Source organism: Amblyomma mixtum, chromosome 9, assembly GCF_055824585.1.
Source record: "Amblyomma mixtum isolate Tamu chromosome 9, ASM5582458v1, whole genome shotgun sequence".
Lineage (NCBI taxonomy): Eukaryota > Metazoa > Arthropoda > Arachnida > Ixodida > Ixodidae > Amblyomma > Amblyomma mixtum.
Window position 1 is genome coordinate 110,628,052 of NC_143020.1, and position 21,673 is coordinate 110,649,724.

The window sequence follows — 21,673 nt, forward strand, 5'->3', positions numbered from 1 at the left end:
AAACAAACGTGTTAACTATTCAAAGACATAGCGACAGTAAAAGAAGCAATGAGAATGATAGTGACAGAAGCAGCGAAATGTGCCGAAACAAGCCCCAAACAAAAGCCAGGACGGGGCGCTAAATTTTTGCCCGGAAATTGCTAGGCCACTTATCTTTTCACTTGTCTCATAAGAGGCGCCGCTATCTTCTCTGGGGTGGTTCGCCAGCCATTATTTTTTTTTACGGAGTCACCCTGGGACGGCCGGCCTGTTTCCGACGTCCCGAAGCCCGGTACCATGACAACGCACATACCGATTATAACAAGTTATAAGAAGGGCCCAATATTCCGCAAGAGACGTTATCTTGGTATGTGGCCTCACCCCGAGGACGTCATCAGAATTCCGTTTTAGGCGTCGAGCGTCGCAAAGGCGGAATTCCTCGACGTGCAAACCTCCTTCAGCGCAAACACTTAATCACGACTCGCTCCTTATCAGCTGAAGGATTCGCTCCGTTATCTAGGCGTAATTGCGGGAGTTGGAAGCAACGGTCTGCTATTTCGTCCACATCTGTGCCCTTTCTATTTTTTGCCGCTGACTCAGTAGCCATGGAGGCAAGGGAACCACATTAAGCCACGATATATATAAATGCGCATCGTATCAAAACATGATCACCAATTAGTACTTTCTCTTAGTGAGTGACTCACGTTTCCCTGATGTCACGGTATTAAAATCTCGCGCTGAGATAGATAATGTCTCCCATCACAGCAAGGTTGACCGCCAGCATGAAATATATCATCGTTCATTTCTTCATGACGTCATTTTTTCAGCTTCTGCAGTGTTCTCACACCGTTATTTCAAGGTTAAACGCATATGACACACTTTTGGCTATACCAAATAATTCATACCTCGAATCATTGCTCAATGAAATTCAGTTGCCGGTTCAGCGCTCTTTCTTGTCCCTTATTCGTTTCGCCTTCTGGCTTCTTTCGCGCTGTTTCACTTATGTCAGTATTATCGAATCCTCCCTCACTGTATTCGCCTGGCGTCTTACATTGCAACTGAACTAGCCATGACCGAATTTCAAGAATACGCATAAAGTAATATTACAGTTTAGTAACTGCTCTTGGTTCTTTTTAGTTTCCTTCCTGTACTTCTCCCGTTATTCCTGTTTTTTTTTTCTTGCATTATGTATTCGCGCTGGTTGGTTTTTGTACGATTTCATTGATCCATTTGTCTTGTATGTTATACCCATGATAGTATACAACCTCACCATTTAATTCTGAGCACTGGGACATTTTCTAGGTGCCCTGAATAAATAGGTAAACGAACAAATAAATCAACGCACACAAAATACTAAAGCGAAAGCAAGTTGGCCATTTTTCTCTTTCGCATGTTATTTCGCGCAAGGATAATTCCTGCGGAATTCGATTTTAATTTCTTTCTAATATTTAACGACGTCGATGGTCTTCCGCACTGTCTTATATATTAGTCCCAAAAGAGGGAATAAATATAAAGCAATGAGTAATAAGTAAGTAAGTACTGAACAAAGCATGACAGTTTTAATCATTAACAAATCTGCCTGTTGTAACAAACTTATTGTGGTTCATAAATTGATTGGCGCAAATATTCTTCGCTCAGTGCGACCAATTTCCACTGGACTCAAGCAAATTGGTTGAAGATTAGGTTTTCTTTAATGGCACACCACTTACTTCTTGCAGGGTCGCCAACGGCGAAAGTTTCCAAGATTCTCGGATTCGTCAGACACTGATCCGTCCATCCTTCCGATACGGCGTAGCGAGCTGGAAATGCAAACCGTGCTGCGTGTAAACATTAACCGATGCGTTTACTATAGTGTCACCACTGCCCACCTCGGGTTTGTTGCCTTGGTCGCTACTCTCTGACAGTTGTATAAACAAATGCTTTCGAATCGAGTGAAATTGCTAAATTATGAATTTATTTACTACTTAACTGTGCGTGATTTAATACATATCTGCGACATTAATACAGAACCAAGGCCATCACAAACAAAAAAGGCAGACATAAACCAAGCAACCAAAACATATACAAACAAATGAATTACTTGCAAGCACAAGAAACAATAAAAATACAAAGGAATGTGCTCACACAAACAGAAAATTAAAAAATTCCATGAAACGAGAATTTTTGAACATAACTTCGTAAGTAATCTTTTACAAACTAAAATTACCACCGAAGTTCATTGGAATGTTCTCATTCCATGAATGTGACTCATTAAAGGCAGCAATTGGAGGTCCTCTTCACTCCTTATGGTACTCAACGGCCTCCTCTGTTTTCTGACAGGGCTGTGACAAAAACTTTTTGCACAAAGGCTTCGCACCATAAGTATTTTGAATCCTTCTTCCACAAATCACTAGTATTAATTTTTACTGTGCCCTGCATTAACTGAAGACATATTAAACCAATAATTCCGAATATTTCTATTAGAAGGTATCCTACGTAGTACAACAAAAGGCGAATAAAATTGAAAGGGAAACTTAATTAAAAACAAGAACCAGAGATTACGTAGAAAGGGAGTACATTACCACTTTCCAAAACCGTCCATCGCGCCTTCGAAGGGATAATTCAGCGCGAAAATCTTTTAGCTCTCAAGACCAGAATTTCCCCCCTATGCCATGCACGCTTGACTCGTCCTGTTCTCATTACATTTTTCCATCACAGTACAGCGAAAGTAACCACCGCAGTTAATATTTACGAAAAAAACACAAAACAACTCTGACGTCCCTTCGTGCCGACAGCCGTTTTTTGTACAGTTGCACAGCTGCTGCAATTGCGGCACAACAAGTTCTGTTCTGAGAACAGGTGAACATGCAATAAATACTGCAGAAAGCGCAGTACGCTAAAGAAAATCCGTCGTTACAAGTGCCGGAATAGAGTCCGTCCCTCAATAACTCGAAATCAAAGGACACCTACAATTCGTTAGAATTACGAGGAGTTAGATTTAAGAAGCGTCTTTTTGATATACCTGATGCCGACCCGACAAACGCGTCCATACGAATAAACCGGAAGCTCGTATTAAGCGAGTTAGAGGTAATGACGCTCCCCAGCATCACACGAGTGCCCGTAGTAGTTTAGAAAATTTTTCTGTAGCGTTTATCTGCTGGGGCGTACCGTTGTCACCACAGTAGACAAACTATTCCATCACAAAATATTTTAGACAGTCTATAGTCCATAGACTTCTGTCCATAAAGTCTTAGTCTCTCTATAGACAAATACTAGAGAACCGTCTATAGGCAATACAAATCACATTGACAGTCTATAGACAACCTATAGATTTATGGCCATATACTTTTAGTAAAACTTTTACCTATTGACTATGAACAGAAAAAACAAATATCTATAGAAAGGTAATAGAGTCCATAGAAGTATATAGACCACTTTTATAAGAGTTAATCGAGAGTTCTTGTGACGCAAACTCGATTTCTAGGTTTGCCCGGAAATAAACTCTTATAATTATAACGGCTCACCTAACTTCGCCTCCTGGTGCTCACAGACCACGCTTCATTCCCCATCGTATGAAAGCACTATGACGGGAGAACCTCGATCGGAGCTCCGTCGCCCGGCGCCGCCAAAACATGCATTCACGTTCTAACACAGCTGCGCCGTTACCCAAACAACGACTCGGCGAACGCTTCGATCACATCCGCCCCCGATAAGGAACCTGAGAAGCTTGGAACGTTATCGGAGATACTGCTTACGCACGCCCCGGCTTCGTCGCGCCGTCGTCACACGACACACACGGCGGGTGACGTCTATGCCTCATACCTTCGCGATCGAGTGACTCACGCGCAGAGCGCCTGCTGACATACTTTATTTACGGGCGCGTATGTAACGCCCCGGAATGCGGTACTACACCCATTCGCTGGAGCTGCAGTGCACAGCAAATTTATGGCGACTGGGAGCGCTCTCAGTCGAAAAACACGACAGAAAATTTTGCTGTCACGACAGATTTTCTGTAACATTCGTGCCCATGAACTTGTAGTAAGAACAGAAATTTTTGTAATAAGAATTTTATGGAATTACAACAGAAAAGTACTACAGTCTAGCCCGTTTATAACGAAGCCACTTATAGCGAAATAGCGGTTATAACGAAGGGATTTCAATTTCCCATTCCAATTTTTGCATTTTCAATACATTTTGGGTCCGGTTTTAACGAAGTAAATAAGAGCGCGTCAGCGAATATAACGAAGAGATTTAATAGCAACCGAAAAATAATCTGCCAATCAACACATTTTTGCGTCCTTGAGGCGATTTTTTCTGCGAAAATAAGAGCAAAATTCGATGACGTCGCAGAGAGCGGTCGTCTTGGCCAATCGCGGTTCTCTATTTCTCCCAGGCAGTCGGCGCCACGGCTGGACTGCAGTCTGCAGGAGGTGTGGCAGCGCGCGCTTTGTTTTATGTCGGTGCCGCGGTGCGCAAGGCAGGGAGAAAGCGCGGCAGCATTGTGCATGTTGGAAGCGTGGCTCATTTTTATCATTATCGCGGATCGTTGTAAGCTGTTTATAAGGACAGAGTTATTCGACTTGATCTAGCTGGTGAACGGACAACTGAGGGTTTTTTTTTCGTAGTCCGCATATTACGAAATAGCGGATATAGCGAAGTGATTTCCGATCCCCGCCGACTTCGTTATAACCGGGCTAGACTGTACTGAAAAAACTACCGTACTACAGAAGAATACTACACAGCAGAAAAACCTGTCGTTATGACAAAACTTTGTCGTAGAAAACTGCAGTACTACAGAAAAATACTACACAACAGAACCACCTGTCGTACAACAAACGTTCTGTCGTAGTCAACTGCAGTAGTACAAAACAACAGAAAAACCTGTCGTTACGACAAAACGTTCTGTCGTATTTTGGACATTGTTCTTTAGTTGTTTTTTTCTTTCGACTCGGCATGCTAAGGAAAAAAAATGGAGCGGTGGAGGAGAAGGGCACATGCTATAGAGCAAGAAACTGGGATCAAACTATTACTGCCGATCGTGACAATATGTTAACCTCGTATTCATGTTCTCTGCCGTATACAGTTGAACCTGATTATAACGAAATTGAAGGGGCCTGGCGATTATTTCGTTATATCCCTAGCTTCCTTCTTCCCTCTTGTTACACCGAACTTTCAAGGGTAATAGTCATTCCTTCATTAAATCCATTATATCAAAATAAACCGTTTCATTATAACGAAGTTCAGCGCAGTGCTTTTTCCGAGTGAACCGCCACAATTAATGATCAGAGTTCGTGTTATCCATAATTGTCTACCTGTCCGAGATGATTTTCGCGCGCTTTTTCCACCGATCCTCGAATATATACGCGCCAACGCTGTCTCTACCACACTCGGCGTCGAGTCCCGCTGAATTTGCAGGAGCGTGGCAACGAGGCTTGCTTCAGCAGGCTTTCGGCTTTCAATATGCCATGCGCACAAGTTTTTCCCGCGAAAGACGTATACCACGTACACGATAGGATTTCGAGACACAGCCGCAACCGCGCCACACAAAATCGCTGCATCGAGCTCTCTTTTGATTTTGTTACCGAGGGCGCATCCGCCCAGCAAAGCCGTTGCTGGCATATTTATCTGTCTTATATACTTTCGCTGTGACGAAATCGCAGCTATTTCCATGGCTTCCCGAGCAATCGCGTATCAAGGGCATAAGCGTAGAGCCTGGCTCTTAATGATGCTTAGTACATGCAATGTGTGTCTTACGTCGTAACGTCGTGTGGTTCTTTTGTGGAGGCAAACCTTCAAAGGAAACGCCGATGACCCTGGCTTCATAACGTAATTAAGGTTGACATTTAGGAAAGTTCACAATCATCCATGACTAAATGCAGCGTTGCGATAAACAAGACAATCATGAAGCAGACAGGACGTGCACTGTCGGCAGAAAAGTTCACTCGGCTCAGGTATAAGAAAAAAAAATTATTCGGAGCAGTCACGCGAGCCAATCGATTTAAATGTATGAAGGTACTGGAGAATGCACATTATCCATCCGATGGTAACAATGCCAGGGACTAGGTCGCAAGGCAGCGCTACAATAACTTTTTTTCCGAGAACGCGCGTCTCGTAAACTTTGGCTGCGGATAGTAAATGGCCTGTTTAATTTGTGTTCGTCTTGTCAGCTATTACGGCCGCTGGAGACAACGGCAATTATAGTTGAAATGTATGAACGATCTGACGCACGAAGTCTAAATAATGGCGCGCACTCTCGGTGATCGACTTTTTCACATGTTGAAAGAACAAGTGCGCCACTGTTCAGGTATCTCTCAGGCCAAACTATTAGCTTAGCCTATGACAGTGGCTCGACAACACATTTGAGTAAAAAAAGAAATTCAGTGTACTGAGGGCTCCTAAACTACAAGACAGCGCGTAACGCAAAAATAACGACGTACTTCATAGACGGAAGCAATTGCATGGTACTTAACTATCGCAAGCCAAGTTCCTCCTACAAATGTTATACGTAGGTACTACAGGCTGTACACATACATGTAGTTACACACAAAACTTGTGTGTGGCTATCGGTATAAATAATGTCTGAAAGACTTCTAGCTGATAATTGCCTAAATAAGTAAAGAAAAAATAATTTAATTTGAAATTTGTAGGAACATTCAAAACATTACACGAATGGTTCTGTAAAGCCCCACCTCGATGGACACTTCCCAGGCGTACACGCGAAGCGCCTGCGCGCCCAGCACGCGCCGCGACGGGCGTCGAAAACTGGCATTCACCTCCATGCTCCTGGTGCTGGCTCGCTCCCCCTCCCGAGCCGACTGAAAGAATGTCAAGCCGTGAACAAAAAATGGTTGGGGGGCGCTGAAAGGACGAATTAAACCGCGAAGAAAAGTTCGGGGAACACGAAGCTACGAAGAAAAGAGTCCTCGAGAGCCCCGCGGTCCTCCGATTGTTGTCAACCGGACCCCGCTTCCGACGCGCGCGCTAGCGCCCGTGCGCAGGCGCCGATATCTGACATGCACAGATATCTGCGCCCCGCTCGCGCCTGCTCGCGCGTCGCGCCTCGCGCATGCGCAGACAGGCTCCAGCGTACGCCCGTGCGCGTAGGCGCTCCGCCCGTACGCCTCGGAAGTGTCCATCGAGGTGGGGCTTAAGCGTCAGTCGTCACACGGCATCACTGCTCTATTTTACCTTTCATTACCTTATGGACATAGGCATTTCCATATTTCCATGCGGACAGGACCCCGAACACTATTAGTGGCAATCTGCTTCGTACCGCGCACCGTACACGAGTCTCCTGCCTGTTGAGTCACCGCCAAAAGCACGGGGGCGCATGCATTAAGCCTAATCACCCGGCATCGCGTATAAATGGCGCGGTTTTAGACTCTCCCAAAAGAAGAGAACGCACCTGCACGAGCACCACACCGTCGACCGCGATAAACGCCTGGTGTCCAGCACTTATTGATCACGAAGGAGGGATCGATTTACAGCAGGAAGGCTCGGTGGAGGAGGGTGGGGGACGGAGGGGGAGGGGGTGTATGGTTGAGATGTTCCAGGCTAGCCGCAGCCAACCATAACAGCATGCACGGGAAGCCTGCCTGAACGCCGGTTTTCCCTGCTGCAGGGGACTCCGGGGGAAAGAAAAAAAAAAGCTAAGGAAACCAGAAAAGACGGAAATATAAACAGCAGGCGCGTAACGCGAGAAACGTGTGCTTGCTTGGTGAGACCCGGCTCGGCTGCTTCTCACAACACTTCACCCCTCCCCCCCTCTTTAGACCAGACCAACCCACCGGTCGTATCTGCAGCAGCGGATGCAAATATTGAGCACCGTGACTCCTGGTAGGCCTAACATTCTCCTTCCTGAGAAAGGACTGCGGCTGAAAGGCATGCACTGTGTGTGCGTACAGCCGTGAGCACAGTGAAAGGGAACGCTTTATAGTCACGCAGTCGGCGCTTGCTGAGTCCAAACGAAAACCTTAATTCCTACACTCCTTTCTTCCTGAGCAGATTTCCTCTATGCGCACGATTTCCTAAATACATTCTCACGTTCGGAGCGCATGTAAAACCAAATCTGGCCGTTGAGCGAGAGCTTAGAGTTTCTTTTCACATGTATCGTACGTGCACCTGACACTAAGGGTGCGTAACGTGAAGTTGGTTCATGTCATGTCATATACTATATTGTTCGCGAACGTTGCCCATACACATGGACAAGTTCGACGAGAGAAATTAATCCCTAATTTGTTTTAAATGCCCGGTGGATTAGCACGCCCAGTCAGTTTTGTAGGTAGAGCAAAAGTAGACATGTCATTCTGTTCGCGACAAAAAAAAGATGTCGGAGATAGTTCACTGTGCCGAGCCAGTTCGACTTGTTATGCGTATAAGGCGTGCAAGTCCTTAACGTTAACATTGATTCTCGAATTATCCTAAAGACTAATAAGCCTCAATCAGCGTCACGATTGAATTGTGCGCCCGATTTCAGTGAGGCATTAGCCGAATGTAAACTGATGAGAAATGCGACCTACATCTTCTCTACACAGCAAAAATAAGACATGTCAAACCTTAGATTAGGCAGGGAGCGGCAGAAAGTGGGGTGGGCGGATTAGGTTAGTGAATTTGCGGGGATACGGTGGCTTCAGCTGGCACAGTACCGCGTGAATTGTGGAGATATGGGAAAGGGCTTGACAAGGTATACTTCCCAAATCCCGGGGTTGCTTTCGGTTATTAAATATGTGGAATGGATACTATTGGCAACGGAGGCATTTACTCACCGCAAAGCATAGTAAATCGATGCTGTGTGCAATGGGAAGAGGTTTTTAAACGGGGAACCGGTAGTCCTGAGGTTAGCAAGTAGAGGAGATTGACAGTTTGGTTGAAATCTTCGTAAACTGCTAGAATTTCGCTTGTTCTGAATAGGGAATTTGTTTCCTTTACCAACCGTAAGCATCCCGTATTTTTAGTAATGGAAACTTATTCCAGGGCTTGGACAGCATATCTTGCCGCTAAAAGGGACTGCATCTAGCGGACCGCTTACTCCATCTTTTTACTCCCATATAGAATAACTCATGCTTAGGGTGTAAATAAAGTTTAAAAACTCCAGGTACCCCCAGACCCCCAGGTACCCCCAGAAAAACACACAAAGCTATCCTTGCATTCCGACTGCATATTGATAGTGTTATTTTGTGATTAGGACAGGGTAATTCGAAGGGTACGGGAAAGGCTTTCGTCCTGCGGTGGATGTAGTTAGGCTGTTACCGATGCTGAAACCCATCATCAGAAATTTATAGAACGTGACTTTGGCGAATAAGGTTCTTTTTTTTTTTGTAGTGTGGGCGCATTTCTAGAGATGTCATGGTTCACCGTGTAATTCACACACTCGGAGTAGGGCTGCATATATATATATATATATATATATATATATATATATATATATATATATATATATATATATATATATATATATATATATATATATATATATATATATATATATATATATACCTCTGCGGCGTGCTGCCGCAGAAGTAATATTGCAACTTTGCCCAGCAAATTCAACGGAACTACCCAAAGCATAAGCAGGAAACACGTAAATAATGATCGCGAAAGGCTACTTAATGTTCGTCCATTAGTGCAAAAGGCTGTACGGTGAGATCCTTTCGATACGGCACTGCCCCATAATGAAGTGACCCAGTGTACGGTGAATTTCTCCGACAGCGACAACCCCGACGGTCGGACGCGCTAGATAATGCACGTCACGCTAATGAAGCGTGTATCCCGACAGTATTCTTTTTATCTCTTGCTTTCTTTGCCTCTACTATCTGTTTTATTCTGCCGGCCATTCATTCGTCCATTACGGAACGCCTTTACCGAATGCCATAATCGCGTTACGCAAGCCCTTCGTGATCTAAAGTCCTTACGGATGGCTTTTTTTCAAAACCGTGACACAGAAAACGCGATACTTCCAGCTCCCGCGAATTCCGGGGACTAGCAGGCGTCCGACAGGTTTTAGTGACACAAAGTGCTTCCATGACAGACAGGCTACGCTGTTAGATGTCACGCCGCTGGACATGCTGACTGTTTTAGTGACTTTCTATTTCCGACGTCCAGCTGCGCGTAGCATGTGTTGAACGTCCGCCTCTGACATGCACGAGTATAAAAACTGGAATAAGGTCAATGACAGTTCGGACTCCTCTGTACCTGCGGCTGACGTCAGCCCAGCTCGCGTCAAGCGCTATAATGGCCCTGCAGACGTCTAAATGTCTTCGCAGAACAAAAAGCGCAAAAACGACATTATGGCAATAGTTCGATTCGACATGAAAAAGCGAAATATTCATATGAACCTACCATTCCTAATGGAAAACCTGAGCAGAACATGAGATATGAAGTCAACCTGTTCATGGCTAGAGCTGAGATGATGTCATATTAATTCCTCTAAGTTCATTAAATATGCAATTCTTGAAATGTGGAAAATGAACTAAACTAAAGCCAAGCCACACAGAAGTCATCTCTCAACCCAATCAAATGGTCTGCATTGTTTACATGTAAGGTACATTAATGAATCAAGCATCAGAGATCATAACAAGTTTAGCGCGAAACGCACGTGATGAACGTTTACCGAGTACCTAAAACCGGGACCGGGTTTTAAACCAGAAGCATATATATTAGGCCTTAGAGAGGCGGTTAGTAACGACGCAAGCGAAAGGCTTTTTATATTATGCCTACAGCTTCCACGCAGCTTGCAGCTCCGCGCGCGTGCGTGGTTTTCTGCCAAACAAAAACACAAACTGCAATCGCGCAGCTGCGTCCCAAAGCGTCTGCTGCATAGCGGCGCGCCAACCAACAGACGGTCGGTCGACCAACCGGCCACAACAGAAAAACCGCAACACGAAGCGATTTGAAAAAAGAAAGAGAAAACAAAATGCGGGCGCCGACACGCACACACCTCACTCACCCGTCAAACGTTCGATCAAAATCCTAGCGTGGCGGCGACGCCGGTGTGCTGCGGAAATCCACGGTGATGAAGCAGCGAAGTAGACGGTAGGGGGCTCGGTGCGTCGTTCCGCCGATTCCACCGCGCCATCGTCGTCATTTTCCCCTTGCGATTTGCAGAAACAAAAATCCACCGGCCGCTGTCACCACCGACGACGGGGCTTGGGAGGGGTTATCTAGGTGTGTGTAGGGATCACCCTGACAACAACCACTCGACCACCGAAAAAAAAAAAAAAACGCGCGTAGTTGCGCACACACGCCCACCACGAATCTCGCACGTCAGGATGGAGAAACGAAGCTTGAATACAAGGCGGCGTGAGGGAAATACAACACTCTGCGTGAATGGGAAGAGAGCACCAGATGAGGAGGCTTTGTCGCCAGGAGAAACAAACCGTTGCGCTGTTGGCACTGCGGCAACAGCAAAAAAAATCCACTGCGCGCGCCGAGCAAAAGCGCAGCCGACGACGCAGACGGTACCGAACGAGCCAAGTACGCACGCGCCCTTTTCGTCCGCTGCGGACGCAGCCGCCGCCGCTGCCGCAGGAGCAGACGAAACGAAACAGCGCGCTCCGACTCTTCTCGGTCGAGGAACGCTGCGCCGCACTGCGCATGCGCGAACGCTACCCAGCGCCACGCCGCGGTGAGAACGCGAGGCTGCGCCGGTAAGCAGCGCCGCACCGCCGCCGGCGGCGGGAGCCGGCAATCGATTTTTCACGCCCCGCCGCCGCGCAGCACGCACGCGATGGGAGAGACCGGCCTAGCGCAAAACAGCCGGTGAACGTTCGGCGCGAGTTCGCCGCCGGGGGTGAAAGCGAAATTTGGCGCGGCCGTCGGAAGGCCGTGAATTCCAGTTCCCCCTTGCTGTCTTATGATTGCGATCATAGGCGTTTTGTTGGTAGACGCTAGGCATCTAATCTTTTCTGCTTTATCGTTTTCAGCGTGGTGCTGCGCTTACACGCCATTCAATGCACTGCGTATGGGATGCTTTCGGCGATGTAGAATGGGCGCGATGCGGTTCTTTACGACGTTCTTTATTCCTGCTTGTTGCGCTAGAGTTGCCCTTAACGAGCGAGTCGGAGGCAGTAATGCGTGTGCAATAATTCTGTTCAGCCAATTCTCGGGGGGTAAGGGGGCAAGGGGGCGTTATTTATTGGGCTGTAATAATCGTATACTTCTGGCACGTGCGTCGTAATACCCTCCATCCTAGCACGAACAGAAACGTGCTACTGGACCTACCTACCATTCTGGAAAGGAATAGAGGAGGCTTGAATGTCGGGAATGGTAGAGAAGTCAGCCGCAAAAACGTACGTGACTACAGGGAGCTGACCATTTCGGTTTTGTACGCAGCTACGTGCACTCGGACTAGGGATAGTCTTTCAGACCATCATTTAAACAAAATCTGCCGCAGCTAACTTTTGTATATGCGTAATAGGAATCAGTCTCGAGACGCCAAATTCTAGGCAAGTATATACATTCTTGGTCAAAACTCTACAGGCTAAAGGGCTCGCTTCTCGGCCCTACAATGCTGCACTCGCAGTAAACCTAGAACACTGGTGAATCTCTTTAGGCGAAGGAAACCTTGTAACCACGTTTGAAAACTTTTTAGTTTTTATGGGCGCCGTAGGTCCTGCACTGCACGGCCAATATCCCAAGGACTTTTGACCGAAAGCCACATGACCAGCTGTCAAAAGTGCATGGAGTTTCACATTAAAAAAAAAAAAAACTTACTTTATTGTTGGCTTCACTCGAAGACTAGCTCATATATGAAGCCTAGTTCCGAGTGCGCGAACTAGGCTGCACAAACATTTGACTTAAGCTGTGTTCCTCTTGGGCCACATTTCAAAATCTTAGGCGCTGATTTAGATATCAAGAAGAGGAGAGTAAGTGTTAATTAGCTATCCCTGTGGCTTATTTGTGCCCCTTAAAGGCGAAAAATGCCGGAGGTTCTTTTAAAGGTCAGATTATGTTGATCAGTTATTACTTTGCACCCTTTACTCGTTGCTGACATTCGTGTAAAACAGAAGAAGAATGTTCACATTAGTGTTAAACACTAAAAGAGGTGATTCCATATAAAACGTCTAGTTTTTTTTTTAATTTCATTACCCTTCATTTTCTAATTTGTTGATAACGCGTATTTATAAACATTATATGTATGCCGCCGCGGTGGTTTAGTGATTATGGCACTCTGCTGCTGACCCAAAAGACGCGGGTTGGATCCCGGCCTCGGCGGTCGAATTTCGATAGATGTGAAATTCTAGAGGCCCATGTACTGTGCGATGTCAGTGCATGCTAAATAACCCCAGGTGGTCGAAATTTCCGGAGTACTTCACTACGGCGTCCCTCATAGCCTGAGCCGCTGTGGAACGTTAACCCCCACAAACTCTTATTATAAGTGTATTTGTAAGCTGGTTTATTCTAAACTTTTATGGTTCTTTTTAAATTAATTTACTTTACTACACACAAAAACAGGATGGGAATGCAAAATGCTTCTTCAATACAAATATTCTTGTCTCAGCCTGTCCCCTGCTAAATCCGCCTAGCTTTTATCCGGATGTAGTGTTGCGCTATCCGCATCCCAAGCCTCAACACCTGTTGCACCCTAGCACTGTCTTATCTATCCCCGCAGTTATCTCGGACTGGACAGCGGCCGTGCACGTAGACGTCGTAGCCGTTTTTTTATTTCCGCCAGACCCCGCAAGAGACGTTGCACACGTCAAATGCCACTCGGCAAACAGCCTCCCTACACGACTGGCCTGACGGTGGCATTCCTAGAAAGGTATTTTTCCACGCGACAACAAACTCTGACCGGTGCGCCTCTCAGAAGGTAGTACGTCATGCGTAGACTTACAAGGATCTTCCTACAGTGTAATCGGCGCAAGCGTCCTGATGTATTCCATTTATTTTTATGCACAGCTAATGGTCTCGATCTTGTTACGAACTCACTGCACGAAGAAAGACAGCTTTCTCAAAACCACTAAAGTACTGGCAGAAACACAAAAAAGATACACCGGTGCAGCAAGGCGACAACATGGCAAGTTAATTAGCAACAGTTAGTCGATGCTCATCAAATACATCGACTTCAGAACCTCACATCGCCATTATTGAGGCTCCTCCCCTCTCTTAAAGTAAGAGTGCTTTACACGGTTGGTTTTATGGTGCGATTGTTTCGCAGCGTTCAAAGGATTGTAGTGAGTAGAGGCACTTAAAAAACATAGCGCTGACAGGGTTTTGATACTGGGTTACTATTATGCAGGGTCTTTTATCTCATTCAATAGAAATTAATTGGTAACTGGAATATATTAAGCATCCACTCAAGTAACAGCAACAAATATGAATAAACAGTGTAAGTAGGAGCACCTAAAGGAGATAGCACTGACAGGGTTTAGATATTAGGTTACATTTACGTAGGGTGTTTTATCTTATTCGGGAGGGATGAATTAGTCGAATATATAAAGCAGCCACTCAGTTAACAGTAACAAATATGAATAAACAAGGTAAGTAGAGGCACTTAACACGGCACTGACATGGGTTTAGATATTGGGCTAAGATTATGTGGGGTGTTGTATCTTATTCAATACATATTAATTAGCAATTAAGATATATTAAGCAGCCACTCAGCGCTCACAAATATGACTAAACAGGGTATTTGCACTCCCAGGTAAGCCATCCTAAAGAGCTGCGCACAAAATCCATTAGAGCACACTTTAATAAGAAAAATGGTTGTTGAATGAAACGAAATTAGAGTTGTAGGTTAGAGTTGACTGAAGTGTGTTAGAGTTGAAAGCGCAACTGTCTTAAGTGCTGTTATTTAGTTTTAGTGTAGTTGTTATTCAGTTGATTTAATAACGCAATAAAAAAACAGGATTGTAAAAAGTGGGCTCCAGTAATGCGTGAGATCTGACCGAAATATTTAGGGATGTTTATTACCACGCAATAAAGGAAAACTGCGATTTTCGGAAGAGGTGAAGTGCTCCTAACGAATAATTTCATATCCTGAGCTGATTCTAAATTGTTTTGGTGCCAATAAATGATGACGTCATTTCCCACCTCAATAGTACTCGAAGTGCGCTCGCTTGACTAAATAATGTTCGCTTAATGAAAAAAAGAAGAACAAGAGAGTATTAGACCCAAAAATAGCAATAGCTAAAGGCCGCACCATCGATCCTGATCGTGCACATGTCCTGTGGGTGTAATTAAGGCAACCTGCCGATGTGACTACAGACCCGGTAATTACCGATTAGATTACTTCTCCGAAAGCCCCGAGCTACTCTTGGCAACACCCTACGCACGTTCACTGGCGAGTTGTACGTACAGTCGAGCTGAAACTTGCTTTCGCAAGAAATCCTAGGGGAACGCTCTTACGACATACTTGCCCATCGGGGCACTGTGCTGTAAGCACTCCACATTATTCTGCAATAGAAAGCAACTTTTAAACCAACAGGACGGCAATGAGCCATCTACTTTTACGTAAAAAAAAAAAAAAAATCGGCAGAGACAATACTGCTCGCGTGTGGGCATGCGAAATCATTACTGTCCAGCATTACTGTGCATCGATACCAACCCATATACACACCACCTACACAGAGCACGCATGCGTATGACACCACCCGGAACACTGTACGTCGAACAGTTGCATCACAGTTTTGATACGGACAATGGTTTTTGAGGAAAGCAAATGGCGCAGTAACTGTCTCACATCTCGATGGACACCTCAACCGCGCCTTAAGGAAACAGGTGAAGGGTCCGGGAAGGCATGCATACAATATTAACTCAGTCCCGATTGCCTCAACAACGTCATATAAGTATCTTGGATTACATCTGACATGTTCACTATCTTGGGTGAACCATGTCCAAAGAATATGTTCTGATGCCTCCCGTGTCTTGGGTTATCTCCGACGTAACCTCAAGTCAGCATCTCCCGAAGTAAAAAAGCTTGCTTACCTAACATTTGTTCGTCCCAAACTTGAATTTGCATCATCCATCTGGCATCCCTCTCAAGCGTACCTTAGCACCGAACTTGAGGCCATCCAAAACCGCGCGACCCGTTTTATCACCTCTGAATACTCAAAAGAAAGTAGCATCACTGCACTCAAACATTCTATCTCCCTCCCCACACCTGAATCACGCCGCATCATCTCACGCCTTTGCCTACCACACAGCTTTTTCTGCCATCCGATATCAAAACATCCCCTGCTGAAACCACCGATCCGAACTTCCAGTCGTCTCAGCCACAGCCACCCCATAGCCAGCATCAAGAGTCGTACTTTAGCAATGAGCAGTTCCTTTTTTCCTGACGCAATAAACCATTGGAATTCCCTGCCCAACGACATAGTATCATGCAACGATCGCAAATCATTTCGCGCGAAACTCACCAGTCATTTTCAGAACACGTGAATCATTTGCTGGCCTTTACTTTTTTTCTGTATTTTCCCTGAGTTTTTCTTGTATTTTTCTGTGCTTTCTTGGCTTCTCTTGTTTTTTTTTATATAACCACTTGATACTTTATATCTTTATTTTTAGTGTTTGCAGTTGCAGTGTTTCTTTTATTGTCTATGTTTTCATCATGAGTGCGTTCACACAAAACAATTTGTAACCCCCTCCTTATGTAATGCCCTCGGGCCTTTAAGGACGAAATAAATGAAATGAAATAAATGAAATTGAAAGAGCATATGTCGTAGGTTCGAATCCCTGTCGCAAGCTAGCCTCCAAACTGAGTATCACATAAGCTGGCCTGTGGGGGGTTAAGTATAGAGGAACGACGACGTGTATATGATTGTCTAAAATGGCTGTCTCGGCTTGATGTGTGCGTCCCACGGCCGCTTCGTCGCGCCACCCTTTCTTTCTTGCCATCGCTGGGATTTCCTGCGCCATCTGGAAGCACGCACACTAACACACGGCTCCTGCTTTTCTCGTAATGGGACTAGTAATGCTTACGCATTAATAAATAATCAGTTTACTATAAGGAAACATACATCTAATATAGTTTATTATTATCATATAGTACACATCAGACGTTGCTTTCACGCATCGAAAAAAAAAGCCTTTCATTCAAAAATTAAAATGTCAATAACACTTTATTTATTGCATGGTTTGTTGTCCGTGAAGTAGCCAGGGATTGAAAATGTTGAATTAAAGTATTGAATGCAAAGCACTACGTTTTTAAATTCATAAAATTTTATATTCGTTTTACACATTGCGTAAATTAGAAAATTTATAGGTGTGCTGCGCGATGAATAATCATTTTGTATAATTGAAATGATCAAATCAGACTGAATCTTGAATGATTAAAAGCAATAATATTGCGCCGACATAGCCGAGCAGATACAATAAACAAATAGCAGAACTGGAAGTCATTTCATAACTAGGTGATGTAGCAATACGTCGTCTTTAAATTGTGGGTTCCTTCGCTGCCAACGTTAGCTTTAGCAGCTGCTGATGTTGCGGCAAGCCTTCTGTATAGTTTCTAGTGTCCCAAACTCTGGCATATTTGCGTTGAGAAATAAGTTGGGAAACGCGGTTTATGCAGGTTTTTTTTTTAAATTTCATAATTTTTTTTGGCAACTCGAAAGAATTAATTTCGTGCAGCCTACATCGTGCGTGAAACGCGGGGCATGAGTGAATTTATTTCTCATCCGATCATTGCCATACTCTCCGCTATACTAAACAAGCGTGCCACTCAAACCTTTCTAGCAGCTGGTAAAAGTTTATTTCGCAAGAGAGTAAAAGTAACTCGTTATGGCTTGCTAAACTAACGGCGACTTACCTTCCTTCTCGCCGCCGCGGTGGCTCAGTGGTTATGGTGCTCGGCTGCTGACCCGAAAGACGTGGGTTCGATCCCGGCCGCGGCGGTTGAATTTCTTTGGAGGAGAAATTCTAGAGGCCCGTGAGCTGTGCGATGTCAGTGCACGTTAAAGAACCCCAGGTGGTCGAAAATTCCGGAGCCCTCTACTATACGGCGTCTCTCATAGCCTGAGTCGCTTTGGGACGTTAAACCCCAATAAATCAATAAATCAAATCAAAATGCGGGTTCCTTCGCTGCCAACGTTAGCATTTGCAGCTGCTGATGTTGCGACAAGCCTTCTGTATAGTATCTAGTATCTGAAACTCCGGCAAGTTTGTGTTGAGAAATAAGTTGGGAAATGCGTTTGATGCACATTTCTTAGATTTCATAATTCTTTTGGCGATCCGAAAGAAAAACTAATTAAGTTCGTGCAGCCCGCATTGCGTGTCAAACGCCGGGCATAGCTGGATTAATTTCTCACCCGATCATTGCCACACTCTCCGCTATACTAAACAAGCGTACCACGCAAACCTTTCAAGCGGCTGGTAAAAGTTTCTTTCGCAAGGGAATGAGAGAAACTCCTTATGGCTTGCGAGACTCGCCAAACTAGCGGCGTCTTACCTTCTTTCTCGTGCCACTCTAATCAAAAGTTGTTTTCCAACAAACAACAACATGAGGAAAACAAACAAGCAGAACCACGCGAATGAGAAAAGGGTGGAGATGGATGGAGGAGTGGGAGGGGGAAGAGAGAGAGGGGGGAGGAGAGTCGTCAGAACTGCTTCTGTGGCGCTGGTGAATTCGACGGCGGCCCGAGGGAGCCCGCGAAATCAATCGTCCGTCGCCTCAAGGCGTCCCCGGGCCCTGATGTTTCCTTCATCGACGTACATCGACCATCGGGAGAAATCGATCCCCTTTGCCGCCGCGCCAGGCCGGGTTGGATTGTGTTCCGCGGTGAAGCCTCTGAGGACGTGAAAATAACCGAGCTACAAGGCACCCCCTCCTCCCCACGTCAAAATAAGGCGCCCGAGAAATGAGCGGTTCGATTATTCGCTTCTCCTTTCCAGCTCCTCGTGACACGTGCCGAATTCGGAAAGGAGTGCAGATTCTGCGATTCTTTATGAGCGGACAGGCCGTATGCGACGACATCTCTTTTGAAGGGGTAGAAGCAAAAAAAAAAATTCAAACGCCAACGAACGACACGATTTGTTTCATGGGCGTATATGATTTGTTTCATGGCCATTTTCCCACAAGAAATGGAGCTTCACCGAAACCACGTTATGGCTGGAACGGATATAAAATCATGAAAAGGAATGACAGTGAAATTTTGAACCATTTTCTTGCCAACATTAGATCCTTGGAGCGGCCTCACGTCAGAGGCACGCATATATGGGCCTTAAAATCTACACTTTTTCAGAAATCGATGCGTATAAAGTGAGCATCACGCATTACACGATATCATTATGCGATTCGCATTATGCAAGCATCACGCATAAGCAATGCAATGAACAGCGCTTAGCAGTTCATTGCGCCCTACTCACACCCAATGTTTCTTTTTATTTCACATTGTATTTGCACTGCCTGTGACATAAAAGAAAGGACTCAGTCCACATTATAACTGCATAAATTATGGCACCTATGTTCACATTTTAAGCCAGTATAGGGGGAACAAAAATGCTTTCCTGAAAGTTCAGGCGTTTATACAGGCCTGCAGGTGATGATGGACTTAGTTAGGCACAGCCACTGAATGTAATATCATTACAGCTCTGAAGAGCTCATCCCCGTTTGAGATCAAGCGGATTGCATTCTCCGAGATTAGCGCAAGATGCACACCAAATTTGTACGCCTCACGAATTTGTACAGAGAGGCGCATTTGGTTAACCTATATAGCGGGCTCTTGTCCACGGGTTCTAGAAAAAAAAAAGTAAAATCTCATTCGTGATTTCCATTGAACTAGAAATAGCTTTTTTTTTTCTTCTTTAAGCCGTTATTCATGAAACCGCCGGGTCCCATCGTATAGAAGCGGGTGGAGAATTCCGTAATGCAGAAACTCGCGCAGAGTTTTCTTATTTGCTTTTGCCTTTGAACCGTTCTATTCTGTACGTTCCCACGTAAAGGCGCGATCGCCTCTCTCAGTTAAAGCACACACATTCACGCACCCAACGCGTTTACGGCAATCGTTACGGTACACCGCTCATCAGGGTTGGTCGACGGCGGGGGCATCATCCGCTCCAAACACGCTCAACTGCCTGCTCGACTGCGCTCGCGCTTCGAAGCACACACGCAAACACACACTTGCACACAAGGGAGCGTCGAGCGTATAGTGCGGCAAGTGCGGCAAGTGCGGCAAGTGCGGCAAGTGCGGCAAGTGCGGCAAGTGCGGCAAATGCGGCAAGTGCGGCAACTGCTATATAAGGCAACACGGCCGCGCATTCTCTAATGGACACCCACCACGAGATGGCGCGGGCGTGTATCTACGATAGAGCGTGTTCCGGAGCTGCCAGTGATGCATGCTTAACTGGCCGCAGCTATATTACACTCCCCCTGCTAATACCATGCAGCGTTGTTGAGGCTATGAGGGACGCTGAGCTGGCCATTATATGTCTAATTCAAGTGCAAGTCTGTGATGTGCAAATCTGCTAACTTGCAATAGCATTTCCTTTGTGCTTGATCTACACAGTGTGCTAACACTCCAGCGAGGAATGAGCAACATGGTAAAGCGCGCGTAGCGCTCTTTGCAAAGGTCTATGTAAGTTTATGTACGTATAAATACGATTTCAGTGCGCTGGCACTTATAACGGCCATTTAACGGAGTACACTTCGTTCAGATAACGGCCATTACCCTCATTCAGCCAGTGTGCGTTTGCTTGTGTGTTTACCTTAAGCCTGCTTTGCGGCAGGCTTCGTGTGAAACTTGCAAATCTCACCAGGGCTCTAATATCTATTGAATGTTTCCCATCTGTTCTTTACAATCTTTTCCGTTATCAACAAAGTTCTCCATTATTAACACAGCGAGCCACTGTATGGGCCTTTTGGCTCCTAGTTGAAAGAAAGCAATACATGAATAAATACAACACTCACCTGAAATCTAAGGTTTGACGAAATCTGATCTGGTCGGGGAATATATTGACTTTGTACCGAAAAAAGGTTTCATCATCATGAGCAGCAGCAGCCTGACTACGCCCACTGCAGGGCAAAGGCCTCTCCCATGCCTCTCCAATTGACTCTGTCCTTTGCCAGCTGCGCCCACCGTGTACCCGCAAACTTCTTAATACCGTCCATTCATCTAACTTTCGGCCGCCTCCTACTACGCTTTCCTTCTCTTGGAATCTACTCCGTTACAATTAAGGACCAGCGACCAAAGGTTTGAGTCAATAGCCGGAACGCTGGGAAAAAACGTCCATCATCTATATATTGACCCAAACCTTTGGTCAGCGTGGAAACTTCTTTCGGTACAAAATGAACAACGCTCACCTGACTAAACCTAATAAATATCAATAAAAACATGAGTAAGTTTTAAAGGATTACATGGGATGGAATTTTAACTATAGTCGGATACAATTCAAGATTGAAGCTGCTTTTTGCTGTCCAAGGACCTGCTTCCAGCCAATGGCGTCAGCAGATTCCCATGACCCTGCTATAGCGTGACGATGCAAGGACTGGCAGATGGAAGGGAAGGGGATAGCCTCGTCCCTAGCCACGCAACACATCTAAGCGGCACAATATTGGAAATGTATTGGCAAATGTCGGTCTTACAAAGGACCTCAGTCAAACCATCCATTTCTAATACTGGGCCAATTACTTGCGCTGCTGGGGTACATAGTCGGGGACAGTCCCCTGTCTGCATTGTCATGCGAGCAGACTTCATGAGAATCAGCCGACGTCATTGGATGGAAGGGTATCCTCTGACGTGGAAAAGCTGCGTCGTTCTGGAGCTGTATCCGACTACAGAGT

The 21,673-nt window shown here is 45.4% G+C and overlaps 1 protein-coding gene across 6 annotated transcripts in view; it reads right to left on the minus strand.

Annotated features, from left to right (window-relative positions):
* The window catches only part of Prosap (SH3 and multiple ankyrin repeat domains prosap), a 207,351-nt gene that overhangs the window by 161,335 nt on the left and 24,343 nt on the right, over positions 1-21,673 (minus strand). Inside the window, exons 1-2 of one of the 6 annotated variants that reach the window (XM_089561356.1) lie at positions 10,904-11,502; positions 1,689-1,778 (exon numbers count right to left, since the gene is read on the minus strand). The exons of 1 other annotated variant lie outside the window; for it this stretch is intronic. In XM_089561356.1, the coding sequence (XP_089417482.1) occupies positions 1,689-1,756 (68 nt within the window). In that variant the 5' untranslated portion in view covers positions 1,757-1,778; positions 10,904-11,502. Of the gene's footprint in view, positions 1-1,688; positions 1,779-3,482; positions 3,679-10,894; positions 11,503-21,673 lie in introns of those variants that run through there. 4 more of the 6 variants (XM_089561358.1, XM_089561357.1, XM_089561361.1 and 1 more) reach the window with 4 other exon arrangements.